Below are 25,289 nucleotides of genomic sequence, written 5' to 3'. Positions count from 1 at the left end.
TTGATGGCAAAGAGAACGTAGCGAAGCCATTTTCCACAATTAATTAAATACTTGCCGGCTTGATTAATTGCTCTACTCTCTACCTGAGTGATTGCAGCCACTTGGTGGCTTAATTGGAGTGCTGCCGGTGTCATAAATGGGCAAGCAGAACGGCTTGACAGCGATTTCTAGGAGACTTATCAAGGAAATAACAGAACATGCGTCATTTGTCTGAGAGGGGGTAGGGGGCAGCCCTGACAGGGAGAAAATGGAGAACAGCAAATGTAAAAATATTTGGCACTCTAAAGTGCAGCCAGAAAAATGCGACAAACGTTGAAGAGCCATTTACTAGGAGTGCCATACGAAAGGAGGAGGAGGAGGTATAGTACCAACAAAACATGGACGAAGCATACAGTCGATATATAGACCCTAGCGATACCTGCTTTTCGAATTTGCTTAGTGAATGAACATAATTTTTTTTGGTTTAGTTCTTACTAGAAACTTTTATTCTGAATTATTCCCCTTTAAGCTTAGGCGTCCGATGGCATGATACATATATTCTCTAGCTCTACAGATAAAGGGTATACAAAAAGAGTAACAGAAACAACAACAGTCAAGCGCGTGTCTGTTGAAAAATGGCGGCAAAAGCTGGCAAACGAAGCCGAGACACAGACAGACAAGACAGTCATACGTCGCGTCGCCGGTGCAAACAAAGAGTCCGGAGCTCCGACTGATGAGGCAGGCAATCGGAATGAAACCCAAGCACTAGAAGTGTCGTCAGAGAAAGAGAAATGGTAAGAGAACGGGTGGATAGTGGCAGCGAAAGGGGGAGGTGGAGAGGTGGAGTGACTGACATTGAGCTTCAGAGTAGAAGTAGGGAGCATCACAGCGCGTTGGCTGGCGTTGACGACAATTGCACAATTCATAATAGCTAACATGGCACTGCCACACAGAGGCACACACACACACACACACACACACTGAGATAGGAGCCCATCCACACATGAGAGCGCTGGAGAGAGTAGGAGCTTCCATTAAACATCGCCATTAAACAGCAGAAACTGTTGCACACTCCAACGAAGGTACACTGGAAGAGATGGTAGAAGAATATTAACTTGTTAACGCTTAGACGAGCATCTCTCACATAAATACATAGTCGAAAAAGTGCTGCTTGAGGTTCCCCACCTGGCTCATACGAAAATATAATCTGAAGAGACTTCAGCAGCGTGTATACCAATCGTAAAGTGCACACTCGGGATACTCAAAGGTCTATTGAGTGAATAGCCATCAAGTCGGAAGTGGAGGAAAAAGATCTTCTTGAAGATTTAACTTGAGCTTATAGATGAGGTAATGACTGTAATCTTGTGCTTTAATTATACAAATAAAGGTTGAGGTTGAGAGGTTAATGCAGGGAAAGAGTGCCTTTGAGTGCATCCCAATTAATCCTTTCCGCGCCTTACCGTGGATGTCAGTCAAAGAAAATCCAATTAGCTAATGAAGATGGGAAATCTGACGTGTTTATTCCTTAAACAAGCCACATTTTCATATCCTCAGTGTAGAGGCTGGCTGTATGCTGTTTACCATTTGAGATGCACTGGAATGGCATGCCATGGAATGGGATGGGCATCGGGCACTTGTTTATTCCGTTCACTGTTCAGCAACACTTTCACTAATATGCGAGGGTGCCGAGTGCCTAGTGTCTGCCTGGAGATTGCAAATTGCATTCTTCATGGAGTGAAAGAGCAACCAGTGGCAGTGGTAGGGCCAAGGGTCAGGAGCGAGTCCAAAGCCCAGGAAACACACACAGTCCTGCACCCATTCGTTTCGGGCCGAGTGCCGTAAATGATTGCGGTAATAAGCATTATGCACAGACTGGCATGTACGTCAGTCTGTCCGTCCGTCAGCCCATACACTCTGACAGGCCTTCCAACTCGCTCTCGTCAGCGTCAAATTAGGTTAGACTCTGGACATTAGTTGTCTGTCCTTTTCTCGGATCGCATCGCATCGCATGGCATCGCCTTTGACCGCCAGCCCTGTGACAGGAACTCAACTATTTTCTTTGATGGCAGCACGGACTGCTAGTCGGACGGACGGACTAGCCGTTTTGATTAAAATCGTAAATTGCTTTGGTCAGCGAAAGGTAAATAAATTGAAAGGGGGATTATTTTTGTTTGCATTCCAGATGTTGCTCGTTTTTCCGCTTTGATGTAAAGGCGGACGGACCCCTTTCGAGCAGTGGTGGTGGCCGGCTAACTGGTCCAAGATTAAGAAAGCCAATGAGCTGTCGAACATAAAGAATCCCGAAAGCACTCAACCAAGTGTGTCTAATGTGTCCTTAAAGGGTTCAGAGGACGGTGGTTAGGAGGCTGCGCCTTTTATGATGATTGATATCGGTGGCCTTAAGAGGAGTGTTTGCAGTCCTCATAAATAGAGCAATTGGCCGAGGGAAAAGTTATAATTAATAAGGGGAGCAGCCACTCTCTGCGTTCCCCATGCTGCTCTCCTGCTTTCATTCTGTCTGTAATTGCTGGAAATTAGTTAAGTAAAGTTGGCAACACAACAATTGGCACCCCTTCCGACGACCAGGCGGGGGGCAGAGGAGTGGCTTCGGGCCAGGTCAGCGCTTGGCCAGCAAATAAAAAGGCCATAAAAGGGTCGTAAAAAGGGAGCATTAAAACCGAGAGAGAGCCAGTAGCGACAGCAGTAGCAACAGCAGGGAACAACTCAAATATTAGCTTAAATGCAATGCACATTAAATTACTCGTACCAACAATAAAACGTACGAATAAAACAGATTTTCTGCTAGTAAAACAATAAAAAAAGAAACAACATTGACGGGCACAGCAGGCGATGGAAATGGAAATGGAAAAGGCCCTACTGCCTAAATCATCGCCAAACTGGATATCCCGTCGTACTCGTATATGTGGGGAAATGGGGGAAGGAACCATCCACAAATTGAGCAAAGATGAGTTTTTAATTCGATTTTAGAGCAGGAAGAAGAAAATGGGGGAAAGGACCCCGATGGAGGGACGTGCAGATTGTGCACGTGTTGGTGTTGGTGTTGGGGTTCGCCGTTCGTCCCTTCCAATAAGTCGATGGTCCCAATGTCAGGGAAATATGTCTGAGTTAATTTAGAAGCAACGAAATTGTCAAGTGGCACGCGTTGAAATATGATAGCGGCAAATGCAAGAAATTCAAAATTGTACTTCACAGAGCCAGAGAGAGAGAGAAGAGAGAGAAAGAGAGAGAGAGAGAAAGTGAGAGACAAGTGGCATCATAAACATATCGCCGACCGGCCTCCGGTTTCGGCCTCGTCCTCATTTTGAATTCTTGGGCTCTATGACCGGGTCCCGGGTCCTGCTCCTGGTCCCTGTCCCATGTCCAAAATTCAATTTAATAAAAAGGGAAAACTGGTAAAGGAGAGAGTGAGGAAAAAGGACAGGCAAAACAGGCGACTGGCGACTCAAACCGATACACACACATAAGATTGTCCTTTACGGTATACCCTGTAGATGGGGCATTATGGGATACAAAGGATACACAAGCGATTACTCTTTAGGAATATTAATTGAGCCGTAATCTAGAGCTTTGCTTGTAGTTTTATCTGAGGTCTTTATGAGAAGAAAAGATATGCCAGCTCTCTTCAATCTATGTATAATTATTTCCACTTTCTAAAAACTCTAATGGTCTAAAAACCTAAAAGTATCTGGTTATAGGGTATTCTTAAGTGGTATGTTTCGGCTGTAAATTTCTTTCTTGAGTTCTTTCTTTTTTTGGCAGAGGCTCAGCAGTGGGGCAGCGACTTGTTTATGCCAAGAGTGCCACTTACTGTGGCTTACCCTGCCTGCAGCGCGAATGAAGAAAATTTTCAAGTTTTTTTTTTCATCTTTTGGCTACGGTTATGGCTACGACTACGGCTACGGCTGCGGCTTGCGCCACGACAACGACTCCGGCTACATCAGCGTTTAAGGCTACGGCTACGGCTACTTCTACGGCTACGTTTTGTGCTGTGTTATTTTTCTGAAAAAGTTTAGTTAACAACATTTTGGGACGCTGAACCGGGTGGCTTTTCAGTTTCGGGGCCCCTCTTCTCGGACCTGTACCCCGAGCTCGGCGGCCGCACAATGACGTTAATATTGTTCGTGATGGAGCCCCGAAATGGAGACAACAAAGTCATCATCATCAGGATGATGTCGAGATGCGAATGAGGTTGAGACGTGTGCCGGAATATGAGAGAAACTCTTAATTAAATTCCAAGTTCATTTATAATAAACGTCCGGGCTGGCCGCAGAGATCTGCAGGGGAATCTCTTGAGTCAGCCAGCTGGAGGAACTTTCACAGCGACACATGTTCCAGGATTCTATTTCTTTTTTTTTGTTCGTGCAAGCCTGGACACACACATGTGTTTTGGGCTTGGGTTGGGATCTGGATTAGGGTTTGGGTTTTTGGGTAGTGTGTGGTTGATTGCATGGCGATAAAGTTTTATAATTGTTTCATTTCCCCGGATTTAAATTGCAAATATGAGTCTTGTGTCTTTTGGCGGGGCGACCGGGGGCCCAACACTAAATTATGCCGAATGGCAAACACGCGTCGTCGACCCCCGAAAAGACTCACTTCATTACCGGGAGGAGACCTCCGCTCTGTGTACCGATGCCCGGACCCAACCCACTGCCCTGCCGTCGCACAGTAGATTTAACCTAATTAAGAATGTTCAACAGGACACAAGGCAGCCAGCCAGGCTTCGAATACAAATGAAATGTCGGGTGGAAGGGTGCCAGTGCCACTGCCAGTGCCAGTGCCAGTGCCAGGAGTGGGGAAAATGGGTGGCACACACTGGTGCACGACGGAAAAGGAGGGGTAAGGAGCGTGCTTGCGTGGGATCTAAGCACCCCGACAGGCTGCGCAAAATGAATGAGCTGCCGAGCAAATCTGCTGTCGTGTTTCTGCTTTTCAGCCAAAAGGTTGGGACTGCAGGGGCTACATTGCCATTTCGATACCCTTTTCTTTAGGGTATTATGACTTGAAAAAGATGTTTGTTGTGAAGAAAAGACATTTGTGATACTGAAATGTATAGATAATGAAACAAACGTCTTCGAGTGTAGCTAAAATCTTTCAGGACCATGTCCAAAGACTTACAAAGCTCCAAATATCCATACCAGAAAATTCCAAAGCATCTGCAAAGAGTATCTAAAGCTTCGGAACCTCGATCCTAACCTTTCCGTTTTGGCTGCTGGCAAGACGAATGTTAATTCTATTTAAGCGCATACACAGATACGCACAAATACACACACAGAGAGAGAGATAGAGAGAAAGAGAGAGAGAGGATTACGCACAAACACAGATACAAATACATAGAAACTCCTACAAGCTGCTGCTGCTGTTGCTGCCTTTGGCATTCAAAGTCAGAAAGATTGTCAACGTTTTCATTTTAATTCAAACAAATGTTACTAATGTTGTCATTGTTGTTGTTGGCGCCCAAGCAGCTGTGGGCGGGGCGGGGCGGGGTGGGTCTGCTGCTGCTTGTTGAATATTTTATCGTTTGACTTGACGCCTTGGCAACACTTGGCTACCATCATTTCACCCGCCAAAAATCCTTTCTCGTCACTCGCTAATGGGCTTAGGGTCCACGGGCCCAGAGCCAGAAACACCCGTTGAGCCCGTACCAAAGTTGAGCTTTACTTTGGTCTTCAATTTGCAATTTGCATATTTGGGCTATATTTTGATGGCTTGATTAAAAACCAGTTTATGCGAAATATGGCAGGGGGATGGCCCCCTCTCTGGCCTACACGAGTATATATGTACATTTATTCTTCCTTTATCGCCTTATATCTCTGTGCTCTCCATCTCTTTTGCCTTGTGTATATTCCCTATCTTTTGCTGTGTGAAAATATTTATGCAACTGAAAACTGTGTCCTGTATTAAAAGTGCGAAAACAATGACCAATGATGGGCCCGCCTGCCCTCTTTTATGCAACATGCAACAACTGCCTGTGAAAATATGATCTTTATTATTATTTTTATTATTCTTATTGTTACAGTGTATTTTCGGTTTATTTTTCTTATGTTGAAAACACACCTGCGTTGTGCCCACAGTTTTTCAACACCAGGAAGAGTAAAGTGGAAATCGCATTCGGTGACAATTGTTTTTATTTCTGTTGGGGTTGGGGGTTTCCATTTTTTACCTTCTGTTTTTGTGAGCTGTTACTCGTATTTTCTTGACAAAATTTGCTTAAACAGCGACAACAATTTGCAACAATATTGCCCATTGTTCCGGCCATTCTGTGGAACGCTGGTTATCTTTAATCTGTTACCATGAATTTAAATTGCTTTATAAGCGAAAATTGTGTATCCTTCTGCTAGCAGATAAATCTGCTTGGAGTGGGAGATCAAGTAGTGCTGGTATTCTTTGAGAGGCTTTGTTCAAAGACTTTCAATACCAAGAAATCTTGCTTTCATATCAAATTTCTGCCTTCTTTAGGACACTTTACTGTACACAATCGACTGATTAAAGGGCTTAAACTTGTTGACTACAAAAAATGAATGAAATAACCAATGAATATAACAAGAATCGATTTTAATCCCACGCACTGAAGTTTCTGCAGAAACACTTGAACGCACGAACCTCTCACATTTATCGCCAGGACCCTACTCTTTCCGGTCTTTCCATTTTCCTTTTACTTATTTCTTTTTTTTTGGGGTGGAACCACTTCAATTGAATGAAATCCAATTAGCTTTTTGTGTGCTTATCAACGCGTTTACAGTGTAACGCCGGACAACAGGAGGCAACAACAGAACAGACCAGCCGTCGAAATAGCATCCGACATTTGATTGTCTCGCCTTGAACTCTGTCCAGAGTCCTAGGGTCCAGAGTACAGTGTCCGCTGTCCCACTGTCCCACAGTCTGGTGTCCGCTGTCCTTCACTCACTGCCCATCCAGACACATGATGAACTGGAAAAGTGAACCAAAAAAAAGGAAACGCGTTGGAGACTCTCCCTCTGCCCAGAAGGGAGCCCCCAATCGCACTCTGAACGTGTCGGTCGGCGTGAAAAACAGCCGAAACCCAAAATACAAGAAAAAAAACTATGGGGATGTCTGGCTGCAGCTGACGAAGCCAGAGATACCCTTGAAGATCAAGAGTGATTCTCCCAGCTACCAGGACACATTTCTCAAATAAACGTAACTAGCTGTACAAATTTCCCGTAAGTGAACGGACTATCCAGTGGAACGAATGCGCTGTGCTGTCAGATATATAGATCCCATTTGAATCAGCGATTATTCTTAGAAAAGTCAAGTTTTTGCCACAAAGAATGGAATTTCGATTAATTCCTCTAAAAGTATAACATTTTTCTTCGATCGTGGTTGTTAAAAAGTTTTAGTTTTGATAAATCCTATAAAATATTTTCTGCATTGCATATTTCTCTTCAAACACATATGTTAATACCTCTCTGAAAGGGCATGGGAAAAAATAACAGAAAAATATTTTGGTACTACTCGTATCATTTTCAGTTTACAGACAAATGTGTGGGTCCTGCGTCAGGACCTATCTACGGTCTGTCTGTCTGCGACTGTCGCTGGCACTGCAGCTCTACTGTGTGGTGGGTACTGCTGCTGCAACCAGCTGTGTGGCAGGAAGCGTTGCAGGACTCCCTCCATCCAGCATATCTTTTCACGCTTCGCTTATTTTGTTTGGCGCCGCAATTCTTTTTTCGGCGTATGCGTACTGTTGTGTAATTTTTTTGTGTTTATTTTTTTTTTTGGAGAGGTTTGAAAAAATGTCAAGTTTTTGGAGCCGCCAACAACATTAGCAAGTCAAACAAAATTTTCTGTTTGCCCAGCAGCTGGCGGTGGTAGAAAAGCGCTGGAATATAATTTGAAGCAAATTTTAATTAATGCCAACAGCAATGCCGTCAGCGGGGAGGCAAACAGAGTGGGAGAGACAGAAACTGGAGTTAACCGCATGGCAACATTTGGTCAGAGAACAGAACACATCACGAGGACATCGTCAGCAGCACGGGGCCAGGGCCAGGGCCAGGACCAGGACCAGGACTCCTTGCTGCTGGCTGCTGCCACACCCAACCGCAACACCGTGTAAATCCCTTTATCAAATTAATGAGCTCATTAAAATTCGTTTAGCAATTACAGTTTTAACAATTTCCGTAACCGCCCACCGCGCCGCATCGTCAATATGGTCGACCGAAATGAGAGGAGAGTTTTTTTCGTGGAAAATGCTGGGGCATCAAATCGCACAGGTGGTGGCGACTCCAGGAGGTAACCATTGAAGCCATTGCACGTGCGCAGGGCATCTTAGGGAAAGCAAGCGGCGGCAAGGGGTGTGGTTGTGGTTGTGGGGTCTGTGCGGCCTATATTATATCCATAAAAATCATAATAAACTCTGAAGTGAAGTTTTTTCGTCCTTCTTCCTGCCAAAGATTGTTATACACTGAGAGAGCGCCTCGCCTCGTCCCCCGTTTGTTAATAGCAAAATCGTGTGGCTGCCAAAATAAAAGGGCATAAAAAATGCTTTAAAAGTAATAATAATTGCATTTAGCCTGGTTTGTTTTTCCACCGCTCAAGAGTTTTGGTCCTGCAGGAGCAGGATTCACTCCAGCTGCTCAATCGCGGGTGAAACAATAAAAACGAAATAGCAATGTAATAATTTATGATGGCATCATTAAAAGCCAACAAACAGTCGACTCGACGGATGGAACGCACCGACGCGACGGTCTTTCTGCCCAAAAAACTTTTGCCATTCGAAAGTATTAGAAGGTGCTTTTTGGTGGATGCCACTCCTGCCTCCTGCTGCCTGTTACCGCCTTTTGGCAACGCGCTTCACTGGCTCCTTCCTCCTTCAATGCAGTGTAATAAAAATGTTATTATTTCCATTTTATTTATTATGCTTTTTACGAAATTTATGACGTGCGCATGCTTTGATTCATTTTTCAAAAACTGTTTGTAATTTTCATAAAATGTTTGACGCGCGTACATGTCCACGGACAAAGAAATCCTAAGGAATCTTCCGATATCCTTCGAGTCCGATGATTAATTGATTGCTGAGCCAAATTGCACATAAACCATAACTGACAAATTTATATTTTATTTCATACAGAATTATTTTGCCCACTTGTATACGCGGCACCGTCCAATGTCTGGGCCTGCGTCTTTAAGGTTCGCTTTGTGCTCGGAAATCCCTTTTTTAGGGGTCCTTTGTGGCCCGAGGCTATTGATTTTTCATCCCTTTGTGGCCCTACCCGACTCCTGCCTACTGCCCTTTGTATTATTTTGCCATTTATTGTACATTATGCAGGCGACTAATATTGACATTATCTGTGTCCCGCTGCCTTGTTTCTTTTTGTTTCTTTTGTCGCCCTGTCACTTAAATCAAAGGCGTAAATCCTTGTTTGCCTCTTTGACTCTTCCATTTCTTTGAGTGACATAAAAAGGTGGAAAATCAGAAGGAAAGTATAATATGTTCCCTGCTTCACACAATGCACCACAAGGGCACAAATTTCCCATAAATGAACGGATGATTGAATCGAGGTTTCCATTATTTTGGAAATTATTGAGAGTATGGCTGGTATGGTTTATCCAGCTCTGGTATCTCATTTCTCTCAGTGTACCTCCACAGGTTGATCATCATTTCCACAGAGGCAAAAATAAGTGAAGTGAGGACAAAGACCACGTATGCCAGCAATCAGCATGTGTTTTCTTCTCTTGCAGCAGCAATTGGCCAGAGAATGTTGATTGTTTCTTGCCCCAAAGGCACAAAAGCTCGTCCTACATACCACTCTCTCAGCAACTCTGCTGTCCCTGGGGATCTCTCAGGGTATGTCTGCTCTTTTGTGCTATTTATGGTATTTATTTGATGGCTTGACATATGGCCAGCGTTCTGTTGGCTCATCTATTAGGCAATTCCCTGGCTGTTGACCCCCGGTCCGTGGTCCGGAGTCTGGTCTGCGAGCTCTGGGTCATACATCAACTGCCAGAAGGCAGCAAGAAGGAAAGAACTGCTGTCTGGGTGCGTAGATTGCAGTTAGAGACGGAATATATATACGAGGCTATAGTAGGGGGTATCCATGTGGATGTCATCACCACCAACAACAACAACAACAACAACAACAAGAGCAACAATATGAGGAGCATATGAAAAATTGCATTATTTGCTTTTCCACGTTGTTAGGTAGGTCATCTCTCTGTGCCTCTGTGTATCTGTGCCCCAATGCTTGGATGTATGTGTGGAATGTATCTATGCTTGTGTCCGGGTCCTGTCTGTGTATCTGTATCTGTGTGCTGACATAGCATGACTATGCATTTCATTTGATATGAGAACCTCGCCGCTGCTGCTCCTGCCGCTGCTGCTTTTGGCGTTTCTTTTCGCACACACAATGATGAATTATTGTGCCAAAGGTGACTTTCATTATTCCCTTTGCATTTTACATCACCCTATCGCACACGCCCCGATACAGCGTATCTATGCAGAAAATTGAATTCCCGGTTGATGGCTGGAGGCGGTCCTTTTGCGATCTGCCCACTAATAATGCGCTGTCACGTGCTGACGGCTCGTAGAGAACCCTCATACCTACACAGATTTTCACAGAGGTCCTCTACCTATGGGCCTTACATTTCTAACGTTCTTCGAGCAGAACTGGCCTTCCATCCGCCCACATTTTTTCGTGCAGAACAGGACCCACAACATCCCATATATTTTGCAAGCAGAACAGCACTTCACTCTCTCACATTTTCCACAGCATAGCAACCCCCTTCTGCTTTATAGCTTCTCTCCCTCTCCAATACAACTTTCTGCAAATTGATTGTATAGATTTAATATTAAGGATTAGACATCAATGCACAGCTGAGCAGAGCAATCCCTGGAACTCCATTGGGGTCATGCATCACTCGGAACCATTATGTTATGTGTCTGGGAGGCGTGTTTCTAGCAAATAATGAAATTCTGTTTGGGCTCGGTATATCACCCAAACACATACACATATATCGAGTATACATATATGTACATTTATACTCGCATGTGCGTGCTTGTGTTCATGTGTTCAAATTGCATTTTCTGCAATTTTCCTAAACAGAAATTCAGTTTAAAGAGAAATACGAGCTAGGCCATGTTTTTCCAATGCATACTATCCGCTGGTGTTTTCTATTTCTTTGGGTTTATTTTTAGATGGTTTATGCTTACAGAGTCTTACTTTGTTTTTATTTTATTCTCTTCGGTTCTTTATTTTTTGTATTTTTGATATTTTGCGTCCTGCCTCCTTGCTCTGGCAATTTGTGGACGGAATCGCCGCAAAAGGCAATTTTCTCTAGCTATTCCTGTGCTGCATCTTTTATAGTGGAAAACTTACAGTCACACACACACCAGGGATATACATACATACACACAAACATGAGGAGAAACCGCTTAGACGTTAAGGAAAATTGAATTTTTAAAAATTGTCCTGGCAGCAGACTCGAGCGGAAATATGAAAAGCTCCAAGTCCAACTCTATCCCACGGACCTCAGCCATGCTCCAATGCTTCACTGCTCTCGGCCGCCCAATCCACTCACGAACAGAGATACACACACACACACACACACACTGCTTGTTGTATCTATGTGTGGCGGCTGCACATCATCAACTTGTTTCTTTTCGGCTATGAGGAAAATCGATGCGATGCCAGTTTCTAGAGTGTTTTCTTTAGCCATTTTGTTGTACTCTTAAAAAGAGTAGAGAATGGATCACCACGAGTGTATCTCAAAGATGGTAAAGGTTATACGTGTTGGAATGAAGAAAGGTTGTCTGCTCCTTCTGCCTGCTAGCCCAGCTTCTGATTGGCGTCCATTGCACATTGATAGCACATTGAACGTCCTAATACAAAATACAAGAACGTTTTCTAAATTATATCAAAATACGTATTTATAAAGCTTAAACTCTCGTATATACCCTTTCTTTGTAGTTTAGTTTGTTGTCCCTGCCCCTGTCTGGCAGTTTATTGTGTTTGTCCCGGCTTCTGTCACTCCCTGATCTAACCCCTTCTCGACCCCTCTCCCTGCCACACATATCTCCAGTTGGATTTTGTTTAATTCGTTGTCAGAAATATGGGTCCATTGTCCGTTGCACATCCATTGCATCCGCTGCATTAGACTTCGCTTCTAATATTCGCTGCAATTTGTTAACCAAGTTCTCTCTACGCTTGTGTTTTTCCATTTTCTATTTTACATTTTTCTCTCCCTTGCCGGCACTACCCACTCCCACTTCCACTTCCACTTCCACTCCTTACTCTTTCAATTTGTTGCTGGTACTTTTTTTCTTTCGGTTTTCAATTTATTTGGCTGTGCCACGCGCTCTTCGCTTTTGTTGCATATTTCATTTGGCGCCTTTTAGTTATAGCCATTGTTGTGCGCCTGTGGAATATTCCACATATTTTGCAAGTTGATTTTGTTTTTATTTGTATTTCTATTTTGCAAAACAGCTAGAATAAAAAAAACATAAAACCCCGCTACAAAAAAGTGATAATAAAAAATGTATTTCACATGTGGGAGGGGATAGAACAGCTTGTGGGTGGGTTAGTTTTGTGTTGCAACAATAGTTTTTGATGCTGTCAAAGCATCTTCCTGTGAAAGTAAATATTTAGAAAGTACTACAAAAAGGTTAGAAAAGCATGCAAAAACGTGAAGGATATATTTTAAATTGTAAGTAAAATATTGTGAAAAAAAAACTAAATAAATATACAACTAAGGCGATTAGTGGTGGATAGGATAAAGAGAACAGATAACCATAGCCTTGAAGATAGAGAACCTCTTCTGGTAATCAAGGAAAGCCCTCGTTTAAAGGATACGTAACATATTTCTATCGTTCTGCGGCGATTGTTCTCTGATACATTAATTTTCGTAATCATCATCTTTACAAACCGTAGCACCTAATACCCCGTAAATAATGCCCGATTATTGCCCTTCAGTATTGAGCCCTCATGCGACTTTCCACATTTAAGGCACACACAAAAGGCAGATTATAATGCATCGGGTGGTCGGAGCTACGATGTGGTATCGTACAAAATATGTTTTGTCAAATTTGGCAGCATGGCAGCACTTACTCAATTATGTTTAAAGTTTCGTTTCATTAAATACGCTTTTGTGCACACTCTGGAAGGCCGACAACAAAACAAAAAAAAAAGCTTTCAACACACACCCACAAGCCAAGGCTTTGTGGCAGCTCCAGCTGCAGCATGCAGCGTGCAGTTTGGAAAAGTTTGCACAAGAGCTGGGGCAAGTGGCACAGATGGTGCTGCTACTGCCTGTAGGCTAACTACCAAACAGTTGAGCCTATGGGCCATACACCACACATACACGCTCACACACACTCGAGTTCTTAAAGCTTGAGCGTCTCTTAACCCGTAGCCCCTCTACCTCTGCTACTCACTTAACCCTATACTCTCCCCCTTCTCAGGGTCTCTCTCTCTCTCTCTTAGCCCCACACACACATACACAAAACACAGGCACTTTAAATGCAAACGGGCGTAAAATTTTAATTGAGACTTATACACTTTGCCCTCATAAGTATGCAATGGGATTTTTGCTTCTTTTTCCCCCTCGTTTTTCCTCGTGTGGACAGGACACTTAATGCGGCAGCAAGCGCAACCTTGAAAGTGTGCCACAGACAAGCCGCCCCCATTTCTAGCTCAATGGAAACCAATTTGCGAAAACAACAAGAACAATGCCAGCAAAAAGGACATCAATCAGTGGGCGGCGGGCACAAGGTCCTGCCATAGTACATATATGTATGCATGTAGAAAACGTATGCAAAATTGTTTTGCCATTGCAGCAGCAGCAGCAGCAGCTGGCACTCGGAATTGTTTTTATTGTTGCATGCAACGGTGGGCGGCAAGGTGGATAGTGCAAGGGCACAACAAAAAGTGCGCATCAATTATTTATATTGAATATTTTGCCTTCGATTAGAGACTGCTTTCACCATTTGCCATTCAATGCAAATAGTACCTGGCAATGAAGAACGAGGACAAGGGATTCCAAATGGAATTGGGGCACCAATGAGTGGCGGTTCTAGACAGTTGCCACACTTTCCCCTTTCTGGGTGTGTGTTGTGTGTCGGTGTAGCCCTTCACGTTGGGTCCTTGTGTTATGGCATTCTACAAATATTTGCGATTGGAGTGTGTGTATGCGGCTCGCTCGGCGATAAAGAAAAGTTTGTCGAGTCCCCTGACCCATATGTCTTTCTGCATAAATGTCCTTTCATTTCGATACTTTGCACAAAGGATACGCATTCGATTTTTCACTCTCTTTTTTATTTGCTTATGCTGGCATGCAGCAAACAGCAGCAGCAGTAGCAGCGGATACGGTACAGTAGATTGTGGCATGCCCCACACCGCGCACACACACACACTTTGAGCTGTGGGGGTGCTGTGTGTATTGTGGGCGTGTCCTTGTCAGGTTCACGCATGAATTGCTACTTACTGGCCAGGATGCCATGCCGCATGCAGCAGCAGGGGCAAAGAGGATACGAAAATTGAATTTTGTGGTAAAGTGCAATTTGGTTAGGGACAAGCACCCTTCAAAAGCTATCGATGACCGCTCTCTCCCTCCCTCCCTCCCTCCCCCACTCTTTCTATTGATGATCGAGCGTTAATCGACTTAGTTGTTCCGACGCTTTAGTTATGGGCAAAACTCTGACTGGGCCTGGGCTTTGGCCTTCACGGCTTAATTTTCGATGCAATAGATGCTTCTTTTGTGCACTGCATTCAATTTAGTCGCGTATTAAGTTTTCAAGCTGCAGCTTGAAACTTGATAAATAAATTACTACTTGGCTTGGCAGCTCGGCATCTCGGCAGCCTTACACTCTGCGCTCTTTCCCCAGAATTATTGCAGTCAATTGACGCGCAGACACCCCAGACGGACAGACAGACAGACAGACAAACAGACAGATGGACCTACGGAATGGAACGAAGGACAGGATGGACGATGCACTGCGATTTGCAGTTTTTCTTCTGTTCAGTTGATTTGTTTTGGTTACCTTGTAAATGTGAAACTTTAGGGTTTATTGGACCATTGAAAATGTGGGTAAAAAGCAGAAGGTTTCTTCTTTCTGCGTTTCTACGAGTTTGGAATCGATCTAGCTATGGATCTGGATTATATATGAAATTATCTCTGGAATGCTAATGCAGTTTGAGATAATTTTGAAATCTTTCCCGTCGCCTTTTCGCCCTGACACTCGAACAAACTCTTGTTTCCCCAATTTAAATATATTTAAATTTTAGAAATGAAATTCGATAAATTACTGCTTACATCAATTATCTATTCATCTGTAAAAAATCATATATAAATATTATATAAATATTTTAAGCTTTTTTGCTTTCTGTTTATATATTTTGCATAATAAATAATAATTATTATATTATTATAATAGGTAATAGGTATCCCATAGTCCTAATAAGACCAAAGCATGCCTTCCTTTTTTTAATTTTCTTTAGATTTTTCTTCAATTTCGCTGAGCGCAATGCAAGAAAATATTTTCATTTCTCGTAGAAGCGATGCAGGCGGACGTAGCAAACATTCAGCGAGGGGTCCGGGTCCAGGACCAGGACCAGGTCTAGGTCCAGGTCGATGCGTCACAGTGTCGGCTTGTCCTGCCTTTTCCTTGGATCAAGTGGAGTGGAGTCGAATAGAGTGGAGACCAGCAGCCAGGCAGCCTTGTCGTTTGGCTGTCGCTGGGTCCTGGTTTATTGGCCTGGCGAAAGTTTTCCGACGTCACTTGAAACCCGGGATACAGATCCAGAGAGAGAGAGAGAGAGAGAGCCTGAGTGTCCTGGCGGGCGATTAAAGTTTGTTCTGAGCATCTGCCTCGGCATTAGCTCTCCGGATCTGACTCTACCATCTGGCAGACTGACTTTGACTGACGGTTCTGTGCAGCTAATGCTAATGCCAGAGCTAAGCCCGGGGCCAATGGCCGGAGGAATAGTTCCATTGATTTAACTACAGAACGAAAATTGATTTAACGCCATAATTCAAGCCAACTGCCATCTGACTTTCCATCAATTTAACGCATAATTCCTGATGGACTTAATCGTAATTGATGATTGATTGCCGTCTGCCTCGAGCTCGCGAGGAAATTCTCGAGTGTTGCAGCAGCACCAGTTCTGCCCCACTCCTGGAGCTGCCTTTTATGTATGGATTGTGCCCCATGAGGCGTATGCGTATCGCTCGAAGAGAGGGGGGGAGAACACTTTTGGCAGAACACCATTTAGCCGTAATACTTTGTAATTTATTTTCGCTTACCTTAATCGAATGCTTAACGCCGGCCATCGTTTACCTCGTCCAGCCAGATGATACAGCCAGTTGGTCGCTTTTCGGTCCTTCTGATCCTTTTCATTACACTGCTTCGCATAAATCAATGTCACGGTGGAGAATGGGAACTAAATAGCGGATTTAGACGAGTGGAAGGAACGTTACTGTGGGTAAAGATCCCCCCATGATGTGGTCGACATCAAAGCCTGCCGAGAGTCCAAGTATTTTTTAATTTTAATCAAATGCCTGACAAACCACAGCACCCCATACTCCTCCTCCTATCTTTCTTTCGTCCAATGAATGTCTGGGGCAACGGCAACGGCAACGAGTACCCCCTCGCTTTTTATTTGACTTGGACATTTCAATTGCCGAGCAATTCCTTAATGGCTTTCCCCCTGCCGCTGCTACCAGTGTCCTTAGATGTAAATAAAAATGCATTGCGCTGCCATTTCCTGTGAAAGCCAAAAGCATTTGATGTAACTCATTTCAGCTTATGCAGCGGCCACGTGACGACAACATTTTTGCCAAGTCCACCCGTCTAGCAGTCCTCTTTTCCGCTTTCCCTGTTGTCGTATTTATATTTGCATTTCCATTTGTTTATGTGTGTGTAAAAGGGTTTTTTTTTTTGAATACTCTAGCATAGGGTATTGGAAGCTTGAGGCGTGATTTGCAATGAAGTCAAGGAGATTTTTACGAGCCCTGAAATGGGGTATCTTTTCGGAAAAAGCAGACGAAACTGTAGAATGCTAAGAAAAAATTCTTTAAAAAAAATAACAAACTGCCTTTGAATATAGTTTGAAATTTTCCCTAGGATTATGACACCTGCAAATTCAAGGGTATCCAAAGCTTCGGCTATCGTCCTTCTCCTCCTTTCGTCTCGTTTTTTTTTGTAAAATGTTAAGCTTTTTTTTATGTTGTACTGGAACGGCTTTTATGTGTTTTTCTTCGCCAAAGCTGTGTGAAATCAATGGAAGCTGGTTCCATCTCCCACCCCACGATGTGCCACTCCACTCTGTCATCTCCGTTCTGCCCCTGCTTCATGCTGTAGCATGCCCCAACTGGCCGCGTTTTTGTCTGTGATTGCGCAAAGTGCGGCGCTGTCCTGCTTGATGCGAAAGCGTTTTATTTAAATATATATATGTACACATGCAGTATGTGAAGGTGTGTGTTGAAATATATATGGTATATGTGTATGCATCCATGGGTAGATGTAGGTGGCACGGGGTGCGTGTGTTGTATAGTGGCAGGTAAACCGTAACGGTTTAAATCTGCTTGTCCAACACTCGGCTTTCATGCCACACCATCCTCAACCCCAACACCAACACCAACCCCATCCCTTTGGCAGAGTCCCGTATTTGTGTCAGTTCCGTGCAGATCGCTTACATTTGGCATAAAAAGGGCTCCGCTCCGCTCCGCTCCGCTCCTCCCGAACGAAACGAAACGAAAAAAAACAACCAACAGAAGAACCATGTTAAAAACAGTTTTATGCACTGCCAGAACGAGCTGGAATAAAATAAATACAAGTATGCTGGCTGGCTGTTGGCTGCCTTCAATCGTGTGGCATCGTGCAGCATGGAATGGTCCTCATCCTGCTCCTCATCCTCATCCTCATCCTCCTTCTCGTCCTGTGTTCCTCGTTGGCAAAACGCAAAAGTGCCCACGCTTCAATGCGTGTATCTGTCGCAAAGGCCGAATGCTTTAAAAAAGTGATTTTTACAAGCCACACAATTTCACACACACTCACACTTCCACACATAATAACACAGATATGTACACTGAGGGAAAAGTCATACGTTGAGAACACGATACTGACTTTAGATTTCTTGACGGAAATCCGCAATCGGCGGAGATAAGCGGAGATGAGGTCGACGACACCAAACTCCTTTTCTTATTGGATAGCGGGAACAGCATAATTGATTCAAGCATTCGTGGCGTCTCGGTGAGACGTTCCTCCAGACGCAGTCCCTCGTTCCGCCCACCAACCCCATCACTGCCTCATAGGGGATACATTTTGCAACCTTTTCAGTGAGTTGGCACACCAGTTGCCAAGTTTTTCGTACCCATTCTGTCTTTGCTCTCAAATCGAAATCATTTCAATGTGATAATATTAAAAACCAGCCTGAAGGCCTTGTTGCTCTGTCTACGACCTTTACATGTACTTTAGGCTTCATCTTTGGCCAAAATTTTTGTAAATTAACACATAAATGAATCTTAAAGACTGTTTATTCCTACTTGGAATGGTTATAGCAGGAATGTATGCATTTTTCTCCAGTGTACCGGACACATGTAAATTCGTATCATATGCTACAAAAAACATAGTCCAGGACGGAAGCAAAGGGCGTGTGGAGGGTTCTGGTTTTGGCCCAATGCATCGGCCATCGTAAAGTACACAGAGGGCAAAACTTTTTTTTGGCTGAATAGTCAAGTGAAGTGCTCGGAGCCTTTGGCTTTGGCTTTAGCTTGGGTTTTGTCGATTTGCAATTTTCGGCTTTGGCCAGAATCGTTTTCCAGTTAATGAATGAGTCTCTGAGCTGTTATTTTTTCCTGTGGCTGGCCCGCTGCCTTCTCTGTTTGCGGACCTGCAATTGATGGTGATTGAATTTTTTGATTGATCGCCTGACTGATTGATTGAGCTGCGTTGAACGGCAGCCAGTCAGGCAGGCCAGCAGGCAGGCAAGCACACACTTGCATTGTGAAAAGCCAAAAGGTTAAAAACTAATAAAAACTAACGAAACAAAGACCGGGGGCCATGGGTACAGAGGTTCACGGGTTAATTGAAATGCGGCACCGTGCAAATATGGTCGAAACACAATGCCGCCGGCTCCGTGCGCTGCTCGGGCCTAAAGGCAGAGTCGCTCTTCGAGCCACCTTTGGGGAATACACTTGCAATTACGCTAAAAGCAATTCCCGAACCAGAAACACAGAGGCAGGCGAGTGTCTTAGTCCCCGTGTTGCCAGACCCCAAAGTGTTGCGCCAGACAAACCCTTAGACTCCGACAAACAAACAAATAAACCCATTTTCCCCGGCTCTAAAGCCCTGGCCCACAAATTTTTATTTAAAGCATTTTACTGTGGATCGTGTTTGGCTACAGCGTTTTCCTCTATCCTCTATCCTCTATCCTCCATCCTCCATCCTCTATTCGGATGTCGTACAATCAACTTAAACTAAGATTACAGACGCCGCACCGTTAAGCCTCCTGGAAAAATGTGTGCCACAGAACCACTCAGAGACGACTACTCCGACTCCGAGTCTCTCCCTCTGGCCACCACGCCCCCCCCGCAGGGCGTATACGCATGCTATTTGTATTTAAAATGGGATTTACCTGGGGTTTTGTCACTTCTTTTAGCGGGGCTTTTAATTTGATTTAATGCGTCTACGCGTGCCGCGTCTACAGTTCGTCCTCCTGCTCCTCGTGGACTCCTCTTTGCTGGAATGGAGACATCGGCTGTGTGTGTTCTTGCCCCGGGGGAAATGTGAGGTGTCAGTGCCACCTTCTCCCAATGTGAGGTAAGAGTTTCCCGCATTTCCCCAGCGAATTTGGGCAAGTGAAAACTTGTGTTTTTGGAAAACTATGTACCAACTCGATTGCAAATGTATGCCAGTTGTTGTCGGCTGCCTGCTGCCGGTTGCTGGCTGTGGCTGTGGCTGTGGCTCTGGCGGTTGTTGTTTTGGTTGGTTGGGAAAAATGCAAATTAATTTTCCGCAGGCTTTTCGCTGCGTTTACATTAAATATGAGTGCTCTTGCTTTCCATTCGTGGTGGCCTCTATTTCCAGTTTGATTTCAGTTTATGTAAATGTTGGTTCTACCAGCATCCTTGCTGATGCCGCTGCCTCTCGCTGTGCCACCAGCAGTTCCTTCCAGCAGTTAGATATTTGTAGCCGTCGCTCCACATCAAAGACAGGCAAAGCACATTTGCGCCAGCGGCTAGACTTTGAACTTTGGGGTTTTCCAGGAAATGGGAAAGTGGAAAGTGGAGAAACGGAGAGCCAGACGCCAGGAGTCTTTGCTCCTGGCTTAACCGCAATTAAAACTGATTTCTTGTTTGCGCTGTCTTGCCGAATTTGTAAATCAATTCTATGCGTATTTTAAGCAATTAATTTTCTCGTATTTTAATTGACTTTGTCGTTTCCACCACCCGATTGTTTGCATAATTGTATTTCTTAACAGGAAACACACACAAAACGAAGAAATTGAAGCCAGAAATGGAAAGTGGTGGGGACTCGGGGCCACAGAATTGTGCCATCGTACAGTATTTTGTGTGTGTGTACTTTCCCTTGCGGATGTGAGGTGGATACCATTTCATATTGGAGTCATTTTCCTGCCACTTACTCCTATGCTCCTTTGGCGTTTCGTGTATATGTTATTTTGCTTCATAAAGTTGACCTCAGTGGCGGCATGAAAATAAATAAATTATTGGCTTTGGATGGTTTGGGATTGCCTGCAATATGCTTACACTGATTCTTTTGCGTTCATGGAGATGTTGCCATCTCCAATAATGACCGGAAATGACCAGAACTACTGGAAGTAAAACAGCGTTGATTTGTATCTGAAACTCAAGGGGGATGCACTTTGCTTTAGGCTAATTTCACAACTGCAATTGAAAATCAAGACTTCTGTACTTATACCATTTCCTTTTGCACTGAGAAAAGTAGGAGGTTGCCCTCTACTGCCAGAATATTTTGTGTTTCGTTGCAAAATGGAACTTTTTGTTGAGTGCATGCCGATGAGAAATGTGTAACTCTTCCCACGCATTAGACGCACAATAATCGATTATAGGGGCGACCATTGGTTGTGCAACTTTGCGCCTTTTGTTGACTGAATGCTTGATTCAATAATTACTTGCAATACGTTTTCTAACTCGCAATTCCCATCTTCCTGACCTTTAGCTTCATTCTATATAATTAACATAGCTCGAGGATAACCATAGCTCGAAGAGAATGTGGTCCGATGGCGTTGTACCGAAAATTGGAGAATAATAAAGTGATTCCTATCGAAACTATCGAACTATCGAAAGACGAGCATTTCATTGATTTTTAGTGAGAAAAAACATATTTATATTTATTGCAGATATTTGATATAACATAGTAATTAGGTGACAATCAAAAATATAATCAAAATATGCGTAATTCTTTACTTGTTTATCTCGGATCCTAATCCCAATTGCTTCACAAATGTAACCACAGAAAAGGCTAGTTTGGCAACCTGCAAAGAAATTAACAGTCTATAGGTCGATAGGTATCTCAATTTTCTTACCCTGATGTTGGTGTTCAAGCATATGGGAAATACAGATCCGGCGTTGAAGGAGATCGTCCTCTGGGCATTCTGCAGGAAGTAAATCAACGAGGATCTATATCTGCGACTCGAGCCCTTCCAGTTGGAGTGAAATATGGCCATGGCCAAGGACTCACAGTCCTCCCTGATGAGGTCGCAGGTGTAGCAGAAGGGAAATGTCTGAAAAATCTGAACGACTATGTACGCGGCTATAGCCAGTTTTGCCCAGGTGTCAGCAAAAAAGTAAAGATTGATCAGGGATATCCCCAGGACTAAGCCGACCAGCATGAATTGCACTAAGATGGTAGGTTCGATTACAGGACGTATGACAGAGGCGTATCTATGCGAAAATACAAAAAAAAAATCACTTACAAATTCAATAAGTTTACCCTCATTTTTTTACTCTAGAATAAGTTTGTGGTCCTCGATGCAATTCTCGAGCTCCTCATTGTTTTCATCATCAGTCTGACTGGGATCCAAGCAAAGTTTCTCGACTCTCTGCCTGAGGAGCTTAATGTGGGCCCGTAACATCAGACCGTACAGAAGGGGGAACACATCTGTCATATAGGTTTGGATAACTATGCCAATTATGAACATTAATTCCAGCATCGAATCAATCCAAAGGTTCCGTGTGCTCTCGCGCCAATCAATGAATGGATTGTAGATATTCCATGGCACCACACCCGAGTAGGTTGCCGTAAGAAATGTAGATATGGTGTAGGAGATGAAGATAAACTGGTAGATGAGATATGCAATGTGGCATCGTGCCACCCAGCGATGCACTTCGCTGCGCTCTGTGCTGTCGATGCAACGCTCGTCCATGCGGCCAAGGAGCTTCTCGATTTTGTAGAAGCGCCACATATAGAGTCTGAAGAAAAGCAACTTCAAAGGAAATCCCATGGTATTGAGTGCGACCTGGAGCACGGACAAAGCTTCACTTGGTGAAAGGGTTTTCAATTCCACGAAAAAAGTGATGAAGACTCCAATTGGCACATAGACAACGGAGACAGCTACTATGAAAATCGACATTATTATACTGGAGGCTGTCCATCCTCCTTGTGGGGGTATCCATCCCATTAAGATCATGGTGTACTTCATGTACTTGAATGCCTCTGGCGAGGACATAAGATTCCCCGGAGTTGGCTCTTTCAAAAGGTTAAACATTTTTCTGCTTCGATGTTACGCGTATGTGACTAGGTTTCGACTGGGCCTATGCCAGAACTGCGAGTTAATATTTATACCACAAAAGTGGGAGGTACGTTACATGAATAACCTTTCCTCTTGGATGACATTTGGATGACAAATGTGTAACTCTTCCCACGCATTCTATTGCGCACTGTTGTTAACACAAATTTGTGCCTATGCAGCTCCTTGAATTTCTAATAACATAACCACTTTAATTTCGCCATTAAGTAGGCAACAGTTTTTCGCATTTGACCGTCGTTCTAGCTCTGGCTCTGCCCCATGGAGATGGTTGGTGTCTTTGCAGAATGATTAATATACGTAAATGTATGCCTTCGGCATATACATAGCGTCAATACGTGTAGTATGTTCCACATGCCACATGGGGGCATGGGCACGGACACTGGCACCCCATGCCACATGCCACAGGCAGCACTGGTGGACTGGTGGCCATTGTCTGGCGTGTGTTCGAGTTAATTTATAGACTTATCAACACTTAATCACCGGAAAAATGGCATAGCGCATGTGTAAAATGTGCTCAGTGCCACGCATGTTGATTACTGTGCCGCGTCCTCTGTCTTTGGGCTGTATTTCACACGGAGATGAAGTCGGAGCCAGAGTCAGAGATAGGAACACAGTGTGGCACAGGGGCAGTGGCAGAACCAGAGGCTTAATAGTTGTTAGTTAGTTGTGCGTGCCATGGCTCGGGCTCGGGCACGGGCTCGGGCTCAGGGTCTGTTGCTTTGCGATGTTGCCGCTGCGTAACACATTTGCCGTAATTTATACTTTATAGCCTCGAAGTCAGATATGAAAAGTCTCATACAGCACAACAGAGCAGAGGCACACACGCATAATATCTGTGAGCTATATATTTCTCCTACAGCTGCTGTTTCAACATGTTGACTTTTATGCCATTTTCTGCGGTTACCAAGTCAACTGTGGTCAGGACTTCGTCCCAGATATTTATGCATGCATATAAATAACAAGAGAGAGAGAGAGCGAACCCGAGCCCCCTGTCTCCATCTCTGACTGCGTGTCGAGCTTATGTTATTAGATTTACGGCATGTGTGGTGGGTGATGCCCATAAAAGAGTGCAGACATTCAAATAAACGGCAAAGAGTTCACTGCATAATTAAAGCGGCAGAAGGATGACCTTCAATCAAGCTATGACAGAGTTCATTACACACCAACCATTCCAGCCATCGCATCTAGCCATCCTGCCCTCCTGCCCTCCTGCCCATCTTTCCATCCGAAAAGTGGCAACCAGGGAGCTGTCTCTGCCACGTAGAGAGATTGTGAGACAATTGGCCAAGACAATTGTCGGGCATATTGATGCCTGGCGTTTGCTGATTCCAAACACACGCTCTCTGCGCTATGCCGCTCTGTCGCTCCTCCGTCTAATGATTGCAACAACGTGACGCATAAACATTTTTCTGCTTCGCACAATTTTGTCTATGTTTTTTTTTTTTCACTCTTCTTTGGCTCTGACTCTTACTCCTGCATTGTGCTTAGCCAAGTTGAGGCTTATTGTTGGCCATTTGGGGCACGTCATGTGTGTGTGCATAAGGCCCCGACTGATGAAGTATTGTCTCGGAAACATAAACTGATTTGCTTAAAAGCGTGTCTGCCAGCCGCTTTTCACGTAGCAGGCAGCAGCAGCAGCAGCACTTTACGTGCCTCGCATTCCACCAAATCCCTATAGCACATGAATTGATTTACCTTTCGGTAAAACCTTATTAAACTTTTCCCCATTCTAAACGTGTGCTAATTGCTTTTGTGCCAAAAACCGAAACCCACACGCCGAGCCACGCCGCGCCGCGCCGGTAACATGACCACTCATCCAAAAGAACCGCGTTATGAGCCTACGTTTCGAGAGAGGAAGCGGGCGGCCATTAAAAATTGATTTATTTTTAATTATCAGTGACGTGCGGCGCAATAATAAATAAACGTGGAAATTTATTGCAACGTCAAAAGCGACGGCGGCCTCAACAATGGCGTGCGTCGCATCGCATCGCATCGGCCCCGGTCTACAAACATGCTTCATATTGGGTCCCATATATGTTATACAGACGTACACATCGCGATGTGTGGACCTGCATTGGGGTTGTGCTTGTTGGAAAATATTTAGAATCCTCCCACAGGTTGGTTGGGGCGGTGTAATGGCATTTGGAGAGGCACGATGGATCCATGTGGGCGCCCAACAACCAGGCAATTCGAGTTTTTGGCATATTTTACAAACACTTTGCCCATGTCGGTGCTTGTCTAACATGATATACCCTTCTGCAGAGGGTTTCCTGATTTCCTGATGAAGATTGCCAATTTTCGGTTGAACGATACATATATATATTTATATATTCCTGAGGAACAGGACAAAAGAATCAATAATTCGTATAAGGGTATTCGAAATGTTGGTCTTGATAATCATATTTTCGCTCATGTTTTTAGTTTTTCTTGGTGCTGATGCAGATGTTGCTGTTGCCTTTGCTGCTGCTGCTGTTATTATTATTATTGTTATTGCAGCTGTCGCTCATGTTCAAAAATGCGGCAAAAATTCTATTATCATAGCCATTGTCG

The 25,289-nt window shown here is 44.1% G+C and overlaps 2 protein-coding genes across 4 annotated transcripts in view; one reads left to right on the top strand and one right to left on the bottom strand.

Moving 5' to 3' along the window:
• The window catches only part of LOC108157315 (opioid-binding protein/cell adhesion molecule), a 136,926-nt gene that overhangs the window by 35,223 nt on the left and 76,414 nt on the right, over nt 1–25,289 (top strand). The window lies entirely within an intron of this gene.
• Nucleotides 21,393–22,394, bottom strand: LOC108154022 (odorant receptor 98a). Its single transcript, XM_017284114.2, has 3 exons — nt 21,937–22,394; nt 21,516–21,873; nt 21,393–21,464 (listed from the first exon to the last, which is right to left on the bottom strand). Exons 1-3 carry the CDS (start codon nt 22,392–22,394, stop codon nt 21,393–21,395), a joined length of 888 nt encoding a protein of 295 aa, XP_017139603.2.

Source organism: Drosophila miranda, chromosome 2 (assembly GCF_003369915.1).
Source record: "Drosophila miranda strain MSH22 chromosome 2, D.miranda_PacBio2.1, whole genome shotgun sequence".
NCBI lineage: Eukaryota > Metazoa > Arthropoda > Insecta > Diptera > Drosophilidae > Drosophila > Drosophila miranda.
The sequence above is the reverse complement of the archived record's forward strand: the minus strand, read 5'-3'. Positions and strand labels throughout refer to the sequence as shown.